At 40.8% G+C, this 16,338-nt stretch overlaps 1 protein-coding gene across 1 annotated transcript in view; it reads left to right on the top strand.

Moving 5' to 3' along the window:
* LOC106096062 (maternal protein tudor) overlaps positions 1 to 16,338 on the top strand; it is a 43,459-nt gene that overhangs the window by 13,238 nt on the left and 13,883 nt on the right. Inside the window, exons 4-5 of the mRNA XM_013263608.2 lie at positions 13,112 to 13,270; positions 13,352 to 13,897. Coding sequence (XP_013119062.2) covers positions 13,112 to 13,270; positions 13,352 to 13,897 — 705 coding nt within the window. The remainder of the gene's footprint in view (positions 1 to 13,111; positions 13,271 to 13,351; positions 13,898 to 16,338) is intronic.

The raw sequence follows: 16,338 nt of genomic DNA, 5'->3' as shown, positions 1-16,338 counted from the left end.
AGCACAGTGGGAGGAAACTTTAACTTTTTGAAATTTGAAATGGCTAGAGCTGAGATGCTAGCGAAATCGTGTGTAAAATTTCAAAGCACTAGGTTGTCCCCCAAAATTGGTCTACTCGGTATTTCGACAATTTGTTGGGGCTGGCAAAACTTAGTGTGTAGCACGATTCCGATTTGATATGTTAATGGAATGTTCGTGGAAAAATTTGCAAAATTGTATTTATTTACACTGAAGATTTTTCGTTGCGAAATCGGCAGCCCGCTCGGACTGTCACGATATGTGGATCGCGCCATGTGTGGGCGAGACCGATTACTAAAATCAAGGAGCTTGTTCAAACCATGGGGAAGGCTGCCATGCTCTGCTGGGTAACGAGTTATCCAGAAATAGATTCGCTTTGGGCGGTGATCGTGCTACTGAATTAGTGAAACCTCCCATGCGTCTGGTTGTTGTAGCAGTTTGCTGTACACTGAGGCGGCAGCCATTGCCGATGAAAGACTCCATAGGGCCAATCCGCCTGGTTCTTGGCTCTTTGTTTTTCTGCCTTGGTTGAAAAGAGGCTACGGATTGCAATGTTATTGGCCCCACTCTATTTCAGTGGCGATCGGTTCTTTGGACCGGAACGAGCTTGCTCACCTACATGAGCTTTACGAGGATCACCATCTCCACATGCAAATGTGACTACAACAACAACAACAACATGATCAGGCAGAACTTGGAGTACTGACAAAGAAACCTTGTTGAGCACATACAAAGCGATTGGTCGGTCAGTGGTAACTTCTGCAGCGTCAGTGTGGTCTCATCATGTATGTAACACGCAGTGGAAGGGCTTCTTGAGCCCTTCTTCTTTTTGCAAATTTTGCAACAAACATCCAAGTCAAGTACGGCCCGAATAATAGCTGAAATAGCTTCAATAGCAAAGCAATACTAATCTATTGTCCATTGTTAGCCTGTAAAGAGATACCGGGCAAAGAACTTGACAAATGCGATCCATGGTGGAGGGTATATAGGATTCGGCCCGGCCGAACTTAGCGCGCTTTTACTTGTTTCCTTCTTCCTTACTTTAGGGCGAACACAATAGACCTAATGTCTCCAAATCGCCTGACCTAACTGTCCCGAGTGGGGACAACAACTTACCAAAACTTACTACATTTAAGTTATATTTTCGTAGTCTGCAGTCATTCTGTTCTCCATTCGGCTATTAGTCTCAGCCTTATGAAATTTGTCGCTGCAACAAGTGTTAGGAAGAAAATGGAAGTATTCTAAGTAAAGCAAGGTGTGAACCCCAAGGCAGTCGTAAATATGCGGGATAAGCACATATTTTTTTATGGCCAATGACCACTCCCTCTTAGCAAATCTGCGTTTCCAACCGTTGTTGTTGTTGTAGCAGTGTGAAGTACACCGAGGTGGCAGCCCTTGCCGATGAAGGAATTCATCGGGTCAATCCGGTACCTACAACCGACTGCCATGGGATTGTTTACAACCGTCTCTGAGTCTGTGCGTCTTTCAGTGCATACATACATATATCAGTCAATCATTTCCTCTATCAGTCTGTCTCTCTGTATGTATATTTGGCAGTCCGTCTGTCCATCCATTCATATGCCTGTCTGGCTATGAGCTGGCTTTTTCTTACATTAAAGCTATATCAGCAGTACATGGGATATTTATCATCCACGGTGGAGGGTATGAAATATTTGGCCTAGCCCACATTTAGGCCTATTGAGTATTTTCTTAAATATTTTTATAGCCAGAATTTCAAACTATTTTATTTGTTTATAATTTTGTTAATGTGAAGACATTTATCTTTTTTTTGTGCTATTAATAATATGATCTAATGATCGATAAGATTGTACATCAAGCTTTGTACGCCTTAGAATTTCGAAAATTTACATATTTTCTGATGTGCCTCAACGATATGTCAAGCAAGAATTTCAGAAATGTTACTGCCCCTGTTATTGTTCGATATCAATTCCCAAAGCCATTCAAAAACAGCAATCTCAGCTAAAAAATGTTGTAAACAACAATTCTTAATTTGTTTGTTTAAGGTATTTGAATGCAAAAAGTGCCCTTTGGTTTGCCTGTTCTCATTTTTCTCCAGAATGAAGCTCATTCAGTTTTTTTGATTTCTTTATTCTTTTCAATGCATTTTATAAACATATTTGGTATGGATTTGAATAATGCTCGAGAATCGTATTTTTTAAGAAATCAGGCCCTACCGTTCGTTTGCTCTAGGCAGTAGGGGAGGGGATTACCGCATTTGTTTTGTATTTTCTCGCCAAGTCCATACATATTTTTTGTCATGCATCATTGACTCAGTGATTAATTAATATTCGTATGGTGTACATTTACTTATTAAACTAAAGTCTTCTATTCGCTGTTGCTTTTGCGGCATTTGAGCGCATATCTGACGTACATCAGTCGCAACAACGCCTGCCTTTCGGCCATTATATCATATCTGGGGTTTTGACGTGAAAATATTGATTGCATTTCGGATGACGTGCATGTAATTTGACTACTTAAGCCATAACTTTCTATGGATTTTTCAATGGTGTTTATTTATCAATGCAGTTATGTACGATTTTTAAAACCTTTTAATAGAGCTATTGGACAATTTTCAAGCATAAAACCCTGTGGGGTATTGCTTAAGTCATTTTTGTTTTGGAGATAAGCTATTTAGTCAGCGATTCGACGATTTTGGAATATTTAATAATTTTGGTTATTTTGAGCTTAAATCAGTGAAAGTTTGTAGAGATAAAAACTTAAAGTATGAATTTAGTTCGCCCCATTGAAGTTCGTGTATTCACGGATATTTTGCAATATTATTTTAGTACTTGTGATACCACAGTTGGGGGAGATCAAAGCCTCTGCTGGTAATTGAACCGCTCCGAAAGGCCAAGCACGCTACAATGTTACTGATAGTGCTGGTCTAGACGTAAGTGAAAAAACAACTAAAAGCGTGCTAAGTTCGGCCGGGCCGAATTTTGGGAACCCACAACCATGGATTCTGCTAAAAATTTATACAAACTAAATTTAGTTGAATTAAAATTAAAATTGTAAGAAAAAAAAAACAAGGATGATCGAGAGACCGGTTTATATGGGAGCTATTTCAGGTTATTGACCAATTTGGAACGCACTTGGCACAGATGTTGAAAGTTAAAACAGAACACCGCATACAAAGTTTCAGCCAAATCGGGCAAATATTGTTGCTTCCAGGGGCTCAAGAAGTCAAATCGGGAGATCGGTTTATATGGGAGCTATATCAGATTATAGACCGATTTGGATCCTACTTGGCATAGTTGTTAAAAGAAACACTGTGTGCAAAACCTTAGCCATATCGGATGAAAATTGAGACTTCCAGGTGCTCAAGGAGGCAAAACGGGAAATCGGTTTATATGGGAGCTAAACCAAGTTACAGACCGATTTAGATCGTACATGGCACAGATGTTGGAAGTCCCAACAAAACACTACAATGCAAAATTTCAGCCTAATCGGACAAAAATTACGGATTGTAAGGACTCAAGAATTCAAATCGGGAGATCGATTTATATGGGAGCTATTGGGTTGCCCAAAAAGTAATTTTTCATATAGTCGGCGTTGACAAATTTTTTCACAGCTTGTGACTCTGTAATTGCATTCTTTCTTCTGTCAGTTATCAGCTGTTACTTTTAGCTTGCTTTAGAAAAAAAGTGTAAAAAAAGTATATTTGATTAAAGTTCATTCTAAGTTTTATTAAAAATGCATTTACTTTCTTTTAAAAAATCCGTAATTACTTTTTGGGCAACCCAATATGTCAGATTATAGACCGATTTGGACCTTACTTTACACAGGTGTTAAAAGTAATAAGGGAACACTGTGTGCAAAACTTAAGCCATATCGGATGAAAATTGAGGCTTCCAAGTGCTCAATAATTGAAAAAGGGAAATCGGTTTATATGGGAGCTATACCAAGTTATAGACCGATTTAGATCATACATGACACAGATGTTGGAAGTCCTAACAAAACATAACATGCAAAATTTCAGCCTAATCGGGCAAAAATTACGGCTTCAAGGTCTCAAGAAGTCAAATCGGGAGATCGGTTTATATGGGAGCTATATCCAAATCTGAACCGATATGACCCATTTGTAATCCCCAACGATCGAAATCAATATTAAGTATCTGTACAAAATTTCAAGTGGGTAGCTTTACGCGTTCGGCCGCTATCGTGATTTCGACAGACGGACGGACAGGCGGACATGGCTAGATCGAATCAGAATTTCGAGAACGTAAAGCAGAATATAAATGCTTTATGGGGTCGCAGATCAATATTTCAGTGTTACAAATGGAATGACTAGATTAGTATACCCCATCCTGTGGTTGTGGGTATAATAAGTCTACTATACAACATATGACCCAATGCAAGAAAAAGGGAATTTCACAAGAATAAAAAGGTTAGCTAAATCTAATGAAAATGAGATTCCTTTCAACTGATACGCACATTCTTTTTTATATCGAACAACCACAGCAACAACAACAGTCAATCTAATCATATTCGTGCGTTTGGTAAAATCACTATGGCGTTCCTATACAAACTTGCCCATGAAGTTTCTTTTATGCAACAGCAGGGATACTTCTCATTTATCATTGAAAATGGTAATATCAAGATCTGGAGGCCACTGTGGCGCAGAGGCGTGTTAAAACTTCTCTTCCAAGTGGTGTCGCTATGCGGCACGCCGTTCAGACTAGGCACAAAAAAGGAGATCCCTTATCATTGAGCTTAAACTTTGGTCGGACTGCAATCATTGAAATGAGAGAAGTATCCCCTGTTCCTTAATGGAATGTTCATGGGAAATTTAGTGGTAGTCGCAACTTTCCAAACATGAGTGAGTTGCGTTTAGCGTTGTGATGGGGACGTTAAACCATTTGCACCATATTTGGGTGTTTAGTCCACCCCCATAGGCCTTTCTACTCTTATGGTTTACCATGAGGCGCCACCCCTTGTCAATGAAGGAATCCATCGGGTCAATCCGGTACGTACAAGCGGCTGCCATGGGAGTGCGGTCTTCCCCTAGACTAGAGTTATATGGTACTAAGCCTAGTAGGATAGGCTGGGAAAATGATCAGGAGATATGTAGTCAAATGTGTCAGGCACGTAGGGATCAATCCTATCACCATATAAATTGAGGCGGCTGCACCTGCCAAAACATTGTTGATGCAGAACGTTGGCTGGGGAAGGTTAACCTTTTCAGGTGCTATGGGCAGCGGATGGTCTACAAGAACGGCATTCACTCTGCAGCTCACTCACCGCTTCTGCTACCATATTCTCATGAATGCTATATAGAGCTGTCTGATACGCGATGACATCGTAGTAGGGAGGGATCATCTTTGGAGATGATTCATATGAGAACTGGGGAGACAAACCACGCAGTTTGCAAAAAAATTATTTTGACAGGGGTGGATCTTATTCCTTTGCTTCAGCTGACTTTCTCACAAGTTGCAGTTACATGTTCCAATTTATAACATTCGATTTCGTCGAGCTTGCAATTAAATTGTAAGAAGGATGCGTTTTCCGCAACGTGCACGGTCGATGACGCTTATTCCTTTGCTTCAACTGTCTCCCTCACAAGTTGCAGTTACATGTTCCAATTTATAACATTCGATTTCGTCGAACTTGCAATTAAATTGTAAGAAGGATGCGTTTTCCGCAACGTGCACGGTCGATGACGCTTGTGACCCACTATTGGCTTACTTGAATTGGTTATGATGGAACATTTTTCCCATTAGCCGAACGTAGAATAGCTTTCCAAACGACTCGATCTTCTCGAGGTGTCTCTCCCCACTTGATCTTTCCATTAGGCTCTTGGTCGTCCCGATGATCACAATAAATAACCTTTTACGGCTGCTGACTGAGGAGGGGATTTGGATCCAAAGAATCCAAACCAGCTATGCAACAAAATACATTGCAATTGTGCCCATGAACATTCATCTGACCTCTTTCAGTTCATGTTGGCTTCTCTAAATTAGAGCCATTTACTGGCTCTTACTGTTTTCAATTGGATCAACTAAATCCATTTGAAAACAGTTAGTAGATGGCGCTAATTTAAATGTTAGTGCTACTACTCGCTTGGAGTGGCTTAACGCCTATAACATTAACCATCATGTGGTAGTTATTTCTTTTATAATCAAATCAAATTATCATATAAAACGATTTTCTGCTTCAAAGTATATATATTTGGTGTGGTGGCGACATTCTTACTATTAAACCATGTAAAACTTTTGAACAAAAAAGTATTGCCAGCAGCACGCCCTTTGGTCTTGTCCATCGATGAGCTTAAAATGGTAGCAATCTTAACGTTAAGGTTTGCAACTCCTCCTATCACGCTGAACGTCATTAATTATTAAATCACACAGTGTCCTGTTAGGTCATTATGATTGAACGACTGCTTTGGGGTGAGGTGGTCCGCTAGATATATGAGCAGAATGAAGATATCAGATTCGTAGTCCAAAACCCTATACCCTCAATTTAACCCCATCTTGATTGGTGTATACAGCCGTGCGCCACACTCCATATGCCACTTGAGCTCAATTTTGTATGATGCACTCCTCCCAAAAATATCTATCACTTGATCCCCATCGTCAAATAACCTATTTGAGGCGAATTTAGGAGGTAAATCATCATCTAGATTCTTGGACACAAAGTTTATTGTCATATTCGTAATCTGCTCCCAATAACTTTCATTTGAATCTCATCTAACTATGATCGAATAATATTCCCATTTGGGGGAGCCTTTTGGGAGTGGGGCGATCTCCAACCTTATTCGACCTCATTTTTTATATCATATTCGTAGTCTACTCCCGAATATCTTTCATTTGAGTCCCCTATTTATATGTACGTCCAGTATGTTTGTTTGGGGAACTTTTGGGGTTGGAGTGGCCCCTGGGTTCCTTGGACCCAACTTTTAATACCATATTCGTACTCTACTCTCCAACACCTTTCATTTGATACCCATATTGTCCCGATCTGCCAACCTTGATTTTAGGTGGTGTTTTTGCGGTAACGGGGAAGGGTCCGCACCTTTCCATTATCAATAATTTATATAGCCTATTCCTCCTTCCTGACCATATTCGTAATCTATTCCCGATACCTTTCAGTCGAGTCCCATATTGTCATTATGGTTCAATATGCCTTTTTGAAGGGGTTTTGGAGTCGGGGCAGCCCCCTAGGTACTTGGACCCAAATTTTGATAACAAATTTGTATTCTACTCCCGAATGCCTTTCATTTGAGTTCCATATTGCTCCGATCGGTCCACTTTTATTTTTGGGTGGTACTTTTGGGGTAAGGGGGAGGGTCCGCCCTCCTGGAGATATCAAAAAATTATCATGTCCGCCTATGACGCTGAACGCCTGGTTTCGAATCTTTGCTAGACCATCACAAAAAATTTTCAGCGGTGGTTTTCCCCTCGTAATGCTGGCAACATTTGTGAGGTACTATGCCATGTAAAACTTCTATCCAAAGAGGTGTCGCACTGCGGCACGCCATTCGGACTCGGCTATAAAAAGGAGGCCCCTTATCATTGAGCTTAAACTTGAATCAGACTGCACTCATATGTGAGATGTTTGCCCCTGTTCCCTACTGGAATGTTCATGGGCAAAATTTGCATTTGCATATAGCCTATTGCTCCTTCCGGACCACCAACCACAATCTGCGAAAATTTGAAAGAAATCGGTTCAGCCGTTTTTGAGTCTATATGGAATAAACAAATTTACAAACCCACAAACATACAAACAAACAAACACAAATTCATTTTTATATATTGGGTTACTTTTTGGGCAACCCAATATATAGATTTCGTCGAAATTTGATTTTCATGTAGAAAATTTCGTCAAAATTCCATTTTCACAGAAAATTTCGTCGAAATTTGATTTCTGCATTTGATTTCATATAAAAATATTGAAATTTTATTTTCAAACAAATTTTTGTTAAAACTTTATTTTCGTAGAAAATGTTGTTAAAATCAATCCGTTTCTGCGGATTGGCTTCATACGCATGTAAAGGACGAAATTAATATCCGATTTGGCTGAAAATTTGCCGGGCGTGTCACGTTATGACTTTTGATCTCCAAGTTTGGCATAAATCTTAAGTCTAGGTTATAGCTTGCATATAAACCAAAGCTAGCATATGAACCGAGTTGAATTCTGTAGCACACTAAGTGCGCAATTCTTATTCACATTCCTCTTGTATTAGTTTATTCTATTCCATATAAAATACTCAATTTCATTTAAGTAAGATGGTTAAATCTCTATTAACTTTTTGTTTTCATTATTTTAAGGTATTTTTATATTCCAAGCGGAAACGTTTGCCTTTGGGATTTACTGGTTTTATAGCCCATTTCTCCTTTGACAATTTCCGTTGTGATTAGACGACTTTAATTGCTGCATGTACTTTGCTTTGCTTTGATTGCGAATCATATACTGTATGGGGAATACAATTGTTGAACTACCGCAAGTATCTTACGCCACCACGCCAGAAGAACTTTAAATGGTTGCAAAAGTTTCATCATAAACTCTTAACTTGGGCCAGGTGGTAGTTAAAATGCTTGGTGGCAGAATATTTATTTTTAAACTTGACGTTGTAGTTCGGAAACTTTATATTTCCACAAGCATACTTGAACTTCTAAATTTGGCAATTTCAATTTGTCTCTCTTTTTTTATTTAATTTAATTAAAAAAATACCGACAAAAAGAAATACCAATCAACAGACAATGGCTGTGGCAAAAAATGGTGCAAAGATATAAAAAAGGGGAAAATAGTTGGCTATTGTTTGCTGCCAGGTTGAACAATACTTGGAATTGCTTGGTTGGAAGTATTGATTCATACACCCACAATGCTGTGGCTGCACAAAACTCAAGTTGAGAGTGCTGTGCTGTGTTGTGTCGTGTCGTCATCGCCAATGTAAATGGTGCCATAATAGAGCAGTCACAGCCATAGGAGGGTGTGCGAAAAAGGTACAGCGTCATGCATTCAATCGCATGCTTGATCAGTTAATTGAGTGGAAAATGGCATAATACCATTCCAATTAATCAAATATTCACTCGCACAGAGTGTAATCCTTCTTTGTTTATCATTAATTAATTTTAATTTACATTTTTTCACCAAAAACAAATCACCAAATGAACAAAAGGTGGAAGTTACCTTTTGTAAGGAAAGCTATAATGATAGCTTTCTACTTATCCAGGAACCTAAGGGTGTGTGGAGGAATGGTTCGTGGACTAAGAATTCCGGGATATAAACTTCTCAAGGGTATCGGAAATGGAAGACACAGAGCCTGTAATCCTTCAAAGAGTAGTCTAAATGTTTTTCTTCTTCTATCGCTAAGCACTGAAGATTCAGTAGTAGCCAGCCTTGAAATAAATAACTCTCATTACTGGCTGGCTTCCCTATATATGGCACACGTTTCAGAGATGCCGGCTTCAAACCTTAAGTTGGTGGTTGAAGCCGCTTCTGTAGGGAAGAAAAGTCTCATTGTAGGAAGTGATGCTAATACACATCACCAGATATGGGGAAGTTCGGATGTCATCGAAAGGGGTGAGCTGCTAATTGAATATATTATAAGTTGCAATCTGGCGATTTATAATAAAGGGTTATCTCCGACCTTTATTATCAGGAACAGGCAGGCGGTATTAGATATTTAATTTTACATCGGAAGATATAAGTTGAAGAATATGCGACTGGGTAGTGTTGGATGACCACAGCTTCTCCGATCATCGTTATATTAGTTTCAGCCTTGGAGAAAATACTGAAGTTGTGGTCCCTCGGCTAAACAGAAGAAGAAAGGTGGATGGGATAAATTTCGTCACAAATTCTGCACGTCTATCCCTTCTAGACCAGAAAAGGAAGTGGAAACTACGGAGGATATAGACATAGTGGGCAAAATTAGTGTCTGCAAGTCCTAGTGCCAAGCCAAGGGGCAAACAGCGACCGCCATGGTGGACCCCGAGCTGGTTGGTCCAAGGAAGGACTGCAGAAAACTCTTCAACAGAGCAGAAGCCACAAGATCACCTCACGATTGGGACATCTATAAGACTGAGCTAAGAAAATATAAGGGCGAGCTGAGAAAGGCTCATAAGAAATCCTATGTAGAATTCTGCAGCTCCGTGGAGGATACAACTGAGGCCGCTAGGCTAAGGAAAATTCTGTCCTCGAGACCTATTACGGTGGGGTATATTCGGAAGTCAGAGAATGTATGGACAATGTGTAGTAAGGCAATACTAGAACTACTCGTTGATACACATTTCCAGGGAAATTCTCCAACGGAAAACGTGGCGCCAGAAGAGGTCACATTCGTCAGAGGCTATTAGGGAGATTGTGTCTGAGCCGAAAATTCTTTGGGCGATAAGAAGTTTCGACTCCTTTAAGTCGCCAGGCCCTGATGATGTTTCACTGGTTAAATTACAAGCTGCGTCTGATAGACTGGTTCCCTGGCTTAGGGAGATATACTCTGCTTGTATCGACTCCTTTAAGTCGCCAGGCCCTGATGATGTTTCACTGGTTAAATTACAAGCTGCGTCTGATAGACTGGTTCCCTGCCTTAGGGAGATATACTCTGCTTGTATTAGAATGTCATATATACCTGTGGGATGGAGGAACACGAAGGTAATTTTCATTCCGAAAGTAGGAAAACCCTACCACTCGGAGGCAAAAGATTTTCGTCCTATAAGTCTGTCATCCTTTATGCTGAAGACTCTTGAGAGGTTGATATAAACATATCTTAGGGCAAAGATCCCAGGAGATTGCCAGTCGAGGCACCAGCATGCATAAAAATTCACTGAAACAGCCCTTCACGACTTAGTCGGCTATATAAAGTGTTCTCCCGCTGTCAAGGAATATACAATGGTGGCATTTCTTGACATTGAAGGTGCTTTCAATAAAGTAAAATCGACGTCAATCATGAAGGAATTGGAGTTTCTCGGTATCAACTCTACCGTAAGAAAGTTTATTAATAAATTACTTACTAAAACTTGCATTACGGTAGGCTTGGGATCTGTGGATCTAAAAAGATGGGTCAGCAGAGGAACACCTCAAGTAGGTGTACTGTCTCCTCTACTTTAGAATATAGCCATTAACTATATATTATTGTCTCTCGAAGAAAAAGGCGTAAAAGTGGTCTGAAGACATGGCAATTGCGGTTAGGGGAAAGTTTGCCGCCACTCCAAGAGATATACTTCAGGAAGCTCAACGTGCAACAGCAAAGTGAGCTACCGAAAGTGGTCTAGGTATAAATCCGAGCAGGACAGAAGTAGTTCTTTTCAGCAGGAGATACAAGTTGCCTGCAGTGGAACTTGTCTGTGGAGAGTATGTTCCATTTACAGAAATCGCAAAATACCTGGGTGTTTTGATGGACAGGAAACTGAACGGCTTGTTTTTGCATCACAGCCGCACTGAGGACGACACCATCTGATGCACTGAATTTAATGCTACATCTTATGCCTCCGGACATTGTGGCTACCCAAATTGTAGCGAGCACAGCCGTGAGGTTAAGGGAGCTTTCTCATTGGTCATGTGGCGGCTACGGACATTGTGTTATTATTAATACAATATCCGACGTTCTAGGCAGTGTGGATTACCTGAGCCGCTTTAGAACCGATTAAAACTACGATATCCCTGGTAACAGAAGTTACATAGACTTCTATACGGATGGTTCCAAACTAAACGACCAGGTGGGCTTTGGGGTGTACTCTAAAGATCTAGAACTGGTCATATCGAAGAGGATACCCGACCACTGCAGTGTGTATCAAGCGGAGATCCTTGCAATGAAGGAAGTGGTGGAAAGGCTAAGATATAATGTCATTACGACGATTGGCATCAATATCTTCTTAGACAGCCAGGCAGTCATTATATCCCTGGAGAACGTATTTCTGAACACAAAAACCGCTCTCGACTGTCGCAGATCTTTCAACGAGATGCTGAATAGTTCAAAAATCACCTGTTCTGGGTGCCGGTCCACAGAGATATCCCAGGGAATTCTAAAGCAGACGAGCTTGTGTGACTAGGAACTACCTTACACACTCCAGGGACATTGGAATCTGTGGGTATGCCTCTAGCGACATGTAAGCTAAGTTTTCAGGACAAGGTCCGAAGGGCAACGAATGATAGATGGTTACAAAGAGGGGGCTGTGAGCATTCCAAAACTATGTGGCCTCATCTAGACTTGAAGAGGTCTACTGCTTTGCTGTCATTCACCTGTTCTGGGTTCCGGTCCACAGAGATATCCCAGGGAATTCTAAAGCTGACTCCAGGGACATTGGAATCTGTGGGTATACCTCTAGCGACATGTAAGCTGAGCTTTCAGGACAAGGTCCGAAGGGCCACGAATGATAGATGGTCACAAAGAGGGGGCTGTGAGTATTCCAAAACTATGTGGCCTCATCTAGACTTGAAGAGGTCTACTGCTTTGCTGTCATTGGCTGGGACAGACGTTTCAGTCATTGTGTCTGTCATCGGAAATCATGCTGACAGACTGAAGGTTGCCAGCAACGACTTTTGCAGAAGCTGTAGGGACATCGATCAAGAAGAGACTATAGAACACCTTCTGTGTGTGTCCCGCACTAGCAGTTGGAAGGAGTTCCACTTTAGGTTCTCATTTCTTTGAGAACCTGTCTGATTTAGCCCACTAACATTCGCATGTTACTGGGCTTTTTAAAGCGATCTGGATAGTTCAACGGTAGGAACTAGAAGGCATCTTCCTTCTTCTGTTCCTGTGGTATCACAATGAACGAAAACGTCTAAGTGAGTCTGATGGCAAACTGCCACTTAAACCTAACCTAACCTATAAAAATGAATTTCGTCTGAATTTTCTATAAAAATTAATATTCGACAAAGATTAAAAAAACAAAATAGAAAATGTTTTTATCAAAATAAATTGCAGCCAATCTTTCGAATCGAATGAATCTTCTTTCCTATGGACGATTTCTTTACTTCACATGGTAATTGATTAATTAAACACTGCTCTCGCCTATTCTTATTGATAGCTCGTATTCTGATATTCGATATTCTATTTTATTTAAGCTTTTGATACACATTTAATTGTCAATTTGCATTTAAATATCTTCTCATTGTTTGTTTTCATCCATTTCAGCTGCTATTTCCACAACAACCTGAACAACTGTTGAATATCCCAGCTATGTGCTCGCAGTACATTGTTTTGGGTATTTGCGAAGATTGGAAGAAATCACAATTGGATGAGTTGACACGCATGATTTCACATCATGCGGTCGAAGTTTCCATTATAAAAGAAGTGAGTGTGTGACAGATGACACATCTGTTTAATCGTCAAAACAAAACTAATGACATTTCGCTTTGTTTTTTTTTTTGACAGTTTAATCAATTTAAATTCATTACTATGAAATGGAAAGAGTTCAATATCGCCGAATTTCTCATACATCAGAAGAAAATGGGTGCACCCATTAGTAACGACTTGTTGTTTGAGAACTTTACGAAAATTCTTAAGCAACAGCAACAACAACAACAGCAGCAGCAGCAACAAGCTGCTGTACTTAACAATAATAATACGCCAACTGTAAATATGAATAGCAATCACAATAACATTAACAACAATAACAACAATTATTATAACAAAAATCACAATCATCAAACGCCGACACAACAACTACAGCAAACGCCTCTCATCAATTCCAACAATAACAATGTGGTTGCCATTGCTGCAGCAGCGGCTGCTGCCGCCAACAATTTAAGCGGAGGGCTAACAGGTGTAAGCCATCAACAACAGATGCGCGAACAAATGGCTGCCAGATCTAATCTATCGGCCCGTCTACAACAATTGCAACATCCCCATCTGCAACAACCACAGCATATGCATATGGCTGCTGCAGCCCAGCATGGTAGTATGCGAAATATTATAATGGTAAGTGTTGAAGAGAAAGGCAACGTTTTTTTTATGGATTCCAACCATAGGAATGCATTGTGTTCAATTATTTATGAGTTTCCGGAGTTTGTGGTAATTTTCTTTTGTGGCACATTCCATAAAAGTCAAAGGGACAGTGCTAATTTAAGACATTTCTACCCATCACCAAAGTGTAGAGAGGGTGTTTTAATTATGTCACGCCGTTTGCAACACATGGTAATTTTCATTAACGACCATTATTATGTATATTCTGGTTCGTCTTAGAATTTTAAGATGATATGGCAATGTGCGCGTCTCGGTCCTTCCATCTGTTGGAATTGCAATGCAGTTTAAAATATTGTACATCAATATGGCATAGGTCCGTCTTTTGTCTAAACGCAAGTTAAGTTCGTGAACTTTTGAATCGGTTAGTTTCGATACAGTTCCTTTTTAGACCATCAGAATCACTTAGACGTTTTCGTCCATAGTGATACCACAGAAACAGAAGAATGTAGTTCCTACCGTTGAACCATCCAGATCGCTTTAAAAAGCCCAATAACTTGCGAATGTTCACATCTGCTAAATCAGAGGGGTTCCCAAAGAAATGAGAACCTAAAGTGGAACTCCTTCTAACTGCTAGAGCGGGACACACACACAGAAGGTGTTCTATAGTCTCTTCTTCTTCAATGTCCTTACAAAAATGCAAATTTGCCCATGAACGTTCCATTAAGGAACAGGGACAAACTTCTCACATATCAATAAGTGCTGTTCGATTTAAGTTTTAAGCTCAATGATAAGGGATCTCCATTTAATAACCGAGTCCGAACGGCGTGCCGCAGTGTGACACCTCTTTTTAAAGAAGTTTTTACATGGCTGCCGTACTAAATGGTACAGCACCTCCCAAATGTCGCCAGCAATAGGATGTCCTCACAGCTTCTGCAAATGTCGTTGTTGGCAACCTTCAGTATGTCAGCATGTTTTCCGATTAGACAGTGACCTCTCATGACGGACACAACGCCTGAGAAGTCTGTCTGACAGCAAAGCAGTAGACCTCTTCAAGTCTAGATTAGGCCACATAGTTTTGGAATGCTCGCAGCCCTCTCTTTGTAATCATCTACCATTCGTTGTCTTAGATTAGGCCACATAGTTTTGGAATGCTGGCAGCCCCCTCTTTGTGACCATCTATCATTCGTTGTCCTTCGGGCCTGGTCCTGAAAAGTTAGCTTACATGTCGCTAGAAGCATACCCACAGATTCCAGTATCCCTGGCATGTGTAGGGTAGTTCCTAGTCTCGCAATCTTATTCGCTTTACAATTCCTTGGGGTATCTCTGTGGCCCGGCACCCAGAACAGGTGAAATTTGAACTGGTCAGCCATGTTCAGCAATACGTTCCATGTGTTCAGAAATACGTTCTCCAGGGATTTAATGGCTGCTTGACTGTCTGAGAAAATATTTATGCCAATCGTCGTAATGACATTATATCTTAGCCATTCCACCACTTCCTTAATTGCATGGATCTTCGCTTAATTCACATTGCAGTGGTCGGGTAACCTCCTGACTACCGGCGAGAGACGGGAGATCGACCTGTATGATACTCCTTTACTCCGGTCCGTTGCAGGCTTCATTAGCGGGATCACTCTATCCATTTTGCAGACATCGGGAGCTATGAGAGTGCTCAGAGACAGGTGGAGGGTCTTTGTCATGTACTCAAGTTCTTTAGCATCAGTATAGAGAGGCAACAACAGTATAGAGAGGCTGGCTGGAGACACGTGTTGACGTTGTTCTCGAGAAGCCTTTAAGAGGTCCAGAGCGTGCAAAGTAGCCGTCTCGTGCTGTGTAATCTACGGAATTCGTGCTGGTGCTCAGCAAATAAAAATTCTCTAACTAGGCTCGTAAGAAGAGGTCCCTCAAGCGTCTTGGCTGCTGGCAAGAAAAGGAAGATCGGTCTGAACGACTCTCCTTTACTCGGGTCCTTTCCAGGCTTTGTAGCTGGTTCACTCTGTCAATTCCCTAGATATCACCATCAAGAGAGTACTCAGAGACAGGTTGAAGACCCTCATGTACTCCAAGTTAGCGTTTCCGTCTATGACGCTGGACGCCCAGGTTCCAATCATAGAAAAAATGTTTAGCGTTGGTTTTCCCCTCCTAAGGCTGGCGACATCTGGGAGCTACTATGCCATGTAAAAACTTCTCCCCAAAGAGTTGCCGTTGGGACCAATTCTGGCATTAATAGTATCGTAGCGGCGAATTCCATCACGCTCATCTGAAAATATCACTGCCTGGGCCGCACTTGGGGTATTCGACCGGCTGGTATAATGCGTGCGGTTGCTGCGATAATGAAGTCTCGGAATTTGTTCTCGGCAACATATACATCTGAGGGAGGTTGCAGCTCACTGAAGCGGTGTACTCTCTGAATCTCATCAATCTTGTCTCAAGAAGTAATGAAATTGCAAGAGTAATGC

The sequence above is a fragment of the Stomoxys calcitrans genome, chromosome 5 (genome assembly GCF_963082655.1).
Source record: "Stomoxys calcitrans chromosome 5, idStoCalc2.1, whole genome shotgun sequence".
Taxonomy (NCBI): Eukaryota; Metazoa; Arthropoda; class Insecta; order Diptera; family Muscidae; genus Stomoxys; species Stomoxys calcitrans.
The sequence above is the reverse complement of the archived record's forward strand: the minus strand, read 5'-3'. Positions and strand labels throughout refer to the sequence as shown.